The 6,000-nt window shown below is 41.2% G+C and overlaps 1 protein-coding gene across 2 annotated transcripts in view; it reads right to left on the minus strand.

The window, feature by feature from the left end:
- Positions 1-3,688, minus strand: part of mta2 (metastasis associated 1 family, member 2) — a 32,533-nt gene extending 28,845 nt beyond the window's left edge. For both annotated transcript variants that reach the window (XM_079295481.1, XM_079295480.1), the window contains exon 1: positions 3,353-3,688. In XM_079295481.1, coding sequence (XP_079151607.1) covers positions 3,353-3,380 — 28 coding nt within the window. In that variant the 5' untranslated portion in view covers positions 3,381-3,688. The remainder of the gene's footprint in view (positions 1-3,352) is intronic.
- Positions 3,689-6,000: the final 2,312 nt, after the last annotated feature.

Genomic DNA, 6,000 nt, shown 5'->3' on the forward strand with positions numbered 1-6,000 from the left:
CTGGCTCTAAAGATGGTGAACATTAGGAGTTACTCTTTTATATTCCAGCCCTCCAGCTCCACTTCCTGCCCAGTGGGGACAAATTAAAGAATGATCCTGTTCTACCAGCACTGAGGCCAGCTTAGTGTATCAATGAGCAAGGGGGCAGATGGATCAATGATCCACTAAAAAACCCACAATGGACTTCAGAGGGTTCACACCATCTACCCTTCAGGAGAAAAGAAAAAACACACACACAGCTCAGCTAAAGCTGACGTTCAGCATAATCACGTCAGGGATGAGCTGGTGGTTTTGTTTGAGTATTGGTATGTCGAAAAAATTATCAAAAAAAAAAAGGCAGCCGTGAGTGTTTGTTGTGGACGTATTGGGCTGAAGTGGCGCAGTATGCTGGGTGCTTAAGGCCATATCCACACTAGGCCGTGTCTCGTTGGATGCAGAGTTCTCAAATAGAACCGATCTCTGTCCACGCGGGAGTTTTCAGAATTATTGGAGCATCCACACGGCAGCCTTCAAGGCGGACAGCACGTGACCATTAACGTACACTGGGCATGCGTGTGATGGTGTAAACAGGAAGTGGATTGCTTGCTTAGTTTTAAAAAAATATGACAGAGTAATAAAGTAGTCTTTAATAATGAAAGGTTGTATTTGACACTTAAGATCTTCCTCTATAAACTCAAACAGACACAGTTCGTGGAAAGTTTTAGAAGTTTTATTTTCCAGACGTAGTTACAGCGCTGTGGGTCTCTCTCTCTCTCTCTCACACACACATCAACTTTACTTTAAAATCAACACTTACACGGAAACCTATAGCCTAAGGGTGACTGAAGAGGAGGAAGCCCTTTGACTAATCTCTGGGGAAGATAATGATCTTACATGCGAGCTGTACACTGTGTGCTTCTAGAGGACTTGTAATATATGTGCTTGCTCATACAGAACTGCCTGCACCAGTCAGCTGCAACAACCGAAAACCCTTTTGATTCATAAATATGAACTCATTCTGACAACATTAATGCCTTCATTACAATATACGTTTGTTTCATATTGTTTCTACATCATACAGCCAAACGACTTAACCGTGTTTCTCTGTGGGCCACTTAAAAATGTATTTCTATGACATTACATAATCACATGCTTGTTGCTAACTGCAATATGTTGTGTTAGTATTAAACTAATTAATTTTACCACACTGCATTCCTGCTGTGGAAATTCCACGACACTCATGATCCAGCAGGCTGACAAAAAGTGCAGCTTTGCCTGAGAGATCCAGCAGCGCGACACAACGATGGATCTCATTCAAAGTTCCCTCAGAATGGCCGTTGACATGCACACAACGCAGACACAACACAAGTCACTGTTGCTCTGAGCAGCAAGCCTTTGCATGGGTCCATCCGTGCAGCTCTCATGCACAACCATTATTTTAACGTGTGCACGGGACAGCAATCTTACATGAACCAAACCAAAATATGCCTGAAACTATCCTTAGTTAGAAAAGGGAACTAAAAATCTATGTAAAAACACAAACACTGAAGCCAGACTGAGACCTACGATGAAACTGAAAACCCCAGTTTAATAGTGTAAGTCGTCTTGTGCAGATTGAGCCATACATATACATATACATATACATATACATATATATATATATATATATATATATATATATACACACACACATACATACATACATACACACACACACGAGGAATTAGAATTTAAAAAACACAAGTCTGGATAATGAACGTTACCTGATTTTTCATAAAAGCCCAATATCAGCCCATTCTACCAGTCTGTCAGTACCAGAGACAAGAGATGCTCTTGCTATCTGCTGATGTTACAGACTCGTTGGCAGCATACTGACCAGTGTACAAACTGAAACAAATACCGAATTACGCAGAGTAGTGGTAAATCAGCATGCCCTAAATAGACCTTAACGACCTTAAACAGCAACGAGACTGTCACGCTGTCAATTCAACCGCCACCAAATCGGACTCAAAAAGGGTACACAGAGTCCTAACATGGCTATTAATGATAATAGACAATAAGCGGTAGTACCAAGCACTGGAACGACACGGTGACAGATATAACTATACTGCAGAGTACAGTACAGGTACACATGTCCATATCGGAGGATCGACGAAACTGAGGCGGAAAACAGTGGAGGCAATACCGCTGGAAGCTAGCCGCGTCTACCGGCGTTTTGTTTCTCTCCACGAATTGTGACGTTTGGAAACCCGGTATTAGTAAAGTAGGTTGGAAATCTTAATAATGCAACCAACAACATTTTGCTGTATGAAATATAAACACTCGACGTGTCACAGGATGCTGTGAAATGCCATGTTAATTACGTTTTATAACGTCATTTAATTTCCACGAGATACTAAGATTTCTATCCAGCGGCAAAGTAGCAGTAAGTTACATAATGGAAGAGAAGTCTCACCGGCACAGACAGTGTTACCCTGGTAGTTAGTGTTAGCTAGTTAACTTAGTTACGTGTTTCTCTTGCCGGTGTTTCGTTGTAACTACTGACTAATGGTAGAAGGCGAAGTAGTTACTCTTAATAAACGTATCAAGCACACCGGCGAACACAACCTCACACCGTGCGTAGCGATAAGCTAACTACATGTAGCATTCAAAGTTAGCCAGCACGGCTACTGCTATCCGTTGCATATGAAGTGATATGGCGGTATAATGAAATGAACCCACAGACAAAGCTAGCCGAGCAGCAGTAGCTAACTACCCCAGACGTCGGTAGAGTTGGCTGGATGCTGACCTCTCAGCAGCTAGCGTTAATTTAGCAGTCTATGCTAACTAGCATCGTGTTCACTTCCAGGACGTCACCATATGTAACGTTACAGACTCACGGTCCAAAATGTGACAGAATTACGATTGCTTCGCTTACTTAGAACTACAAACACAATTCGGCAAACTCTGGTATCATACAGGGTGCATTTATTTCGAATTAAATACCAACTTCCACAACCGGTTCGTGCTGCTTGGTAACGTATGTTGGTGAACACTAGTCGGGATATCACGCCAGTCTGTTTAAAAAGTTGATATTTTGTGCCGAATGTTGGAGCGTATAGTGCTACATGGAACTGGGTATAAACTAAGACACAGTGTTGGAGTTATTTACATTTCCTTATTAGCTAAGCCACATTGCAATGTTGCAGTTTTTTTAATAGATTTGACGTTCTTCCATGCAAGAGTGGACGCACGTACAGACACTAGACGAGAGCTAGCATTAGCTAGCGGCTAACCGCACAGACAGCTAGCGGCTAGCTAGCCACCTTGCTGTCGAAACGAACAATCACGTTGTGGAGGGGGGGGTGTCTTAACAATGTAAAACATTCCTTACCTCCCACTCGGTACATGTTGGCCGCCATTATCTCGTAACCTTTATCAAAAGCAGTCCCAGGGTATTCCCCGCCTGGGTAGAAAAGGGTCGATGGGGATCTATTTTATTCCTTCATTTATCGTAGACACCCCCGCCGTGAAACAAAGCCGGCTCCGGACACAACAAGCCGAGATGTGGCGGGTAAAAAGTTTAAAGTTTCCGTTCGTAATGTTCTGGAGGTTATCCCCAAAATATTGTCTTTGTTTTCGGTCCCTCCGACGACCTTCCTCTCCTCTTCCTCACTCACTCACTCATTCACACACAGCTAGCCTGTCTCTTACTCCACTCTTCCTCCCATCCTCCGCTCCCAGCTTCATCCTCCTCTTCTTCACCTCCGCTCAGTTCAACACACACACACTCGCAAACACACACTCACTGGCCCCCTTCGCTCGTGCGCAAATCGTCATCTTCGGATAATGTCGACAATCTCCGGAATGTCACAATTAACTTTTTCACTGGCCCTGGTTTGATAAACAAGCTGTTTATAATATGAAATATAAACTCACACTCATGACTAAATGTGTAAAACCTCTCACGTGCTTTTCGGAGACCAAAACATTATTTAAATACTCGATACCTTTTTTTACAGTCTACATATTACAGAAAGTAAAGAAAAGTTGTTGCTAGATCTAGTCAATGCAGGAAGTTGGGAATGCACACACGCGTGCGCGAACACACCCACACAAACACACGGTAGAAGCAAAACAAATATGCCAGAATCAAATCCTGAAATCACCAAGAATTTTGTTGGAATCTCTATTATAATTAGAGTTATGAATTAGGCTTTAATTAATAAAGTTGTATCACCAATTTCCCCATGACTGAGCTGTATGCAGAGCAAGCACAGACCTTTCATGATCACTGAATGTTTTACTTATATGAGCTGAGAGTCCTTCAACTAAGTCGTGATATTTATTTCTGAGCTTGTATATTTTAAGGCCATATTAAGTATGGGGGGGGGGGGACTGGATGAAATGTTGTGGATAACAACACTCATGGGAAGTCAAATTGTGACTCTTTAAATGGAAATTATGCAAAAATACGTCAATATGAGGAGAGAATAAGAAGGAATCGTGACTTTTTGACAAGTCAAGTAGTGGTAGTAATTACAGTAAGTTCATTTTATTTTAGTCAGTAAAACAAAAGGGTCATAATCCACACGTGCCCATCTCATGACTTTAATCTGACTATATCGTTATTGTGACTCAGTGTTTCAAGATGCAGTCAAGTCAATTTGACAATTATTATTAAGTGTGTTTTTAATAAGGTATTGATTTGGTTGGTGTTTGTCTGATGTCTTCTAATGTCTCATAGGTTGTGTGTTGTAAATAGGTGCAATAAGCCTCAGCCTGCTTATCTTGGTCTGTAGACGATCAATGCTGTATTGATTTCTATTGTACTGTTAAGTTGGGTTACATTTGACCTTTTTTGTTTTTTCTTTTGTCTGTTTGGTTGTTACTTACAGAAAAGAACAACCTTAACTTTCAATTTCAATAAGTTTGAGTTGTCTCATCATTTTGACTTGTAAAACCACAGTGTCACATTATTGGTTGTTAGTATCACACAATTGTGATGAATTTCAATAACTGTCTTATAAATTTGACTTAAAGCCACGATTTCAATTGAGTATCAGATCATACTTACCACGAACTAGTGTCGAAGATACAAAAGCTCACAGCATACCAACCCAGTGTGGTTCTTAAATGCAACCCATCAGAAATATATCAGGAGCATAAGAACCAAACAGAGTTCACATTGATTCCAGATATTGCAAAAAGGAAACCCAAGATTCTTCCCATTAATGTTGACAAATGTGAATTATGAGCTCGCAGTTTCTCCATGTGAATACCCCAAAATCCAGTTCATGCAGTCAGACTCTAGCGCGCGGTGGATATGGTGACTTCCAGTCTTTGAGAGTCAATAGAGCTGTTTGAACGTGTGAACGGAGAACTGAAGAGACCTCAAGAGTCCAGAGAGGACCAGGTCTCTGAGCAAAGGGAGTCCCATGGTGAAGCCCAGGGGAAAAAAAGAAATTGACCAGTACGGATAAATTAGTGGACAGTTCCAAAATAATTGCAACAATTTACCAACATGACCTTAAGAATAGTAACCTGTGTCTGTTTATTGAACAAATATGAATGCAGGACTGCACCAGTCCTCCATATTTGGTCAGGCAACACAGCATTCATAAGCCATTCACAAATTTGGTGAAACGTTTCTTACTCTCTTCCAAAAGTGGACTCTCAGTGGGGGATGTTTTCCCTTACAAGATGCTTATAAGCTGAATGTACAGCAGAATGTACTTTAAGCTTAACTTAAAGACTGAAACTTGTTGTCCAAATAGAAGTCCTGTATGCAAATGTGCTATCCAGCACTGCTGGGGAAAAACTGTGTAAATATACAACAACAAAACTGTGACTTGCTGATTTAATAGCAGATGTAGCATTGTAACAAGTTTGTAAAACGTAAGGACAGTAGGTAATGTGGTGTTATTGAGGACATGAGCTCTAATTTTAGCCAGAGGGGGCAGGATGGAATGATTCATGACCTGGAGGACCCGTTTGCCAATGCCCTGACTTTAGCTGCCCATTAGACTTCTTTAAGTACTG

Source organism: Melanostigma gelatinosum, assembly GCF_949748355.1.
Source record: "Melanostigma gelatinosum genome assembly, chromosome: 23".
In the NCBI taxonomy this organism is placed as follows: Eukaryota; Metazoa; Chordata; class Actinopteri; order Perciformes; family Zoarcidae; genus Melanostigma; species Melanostigma gelatinosum.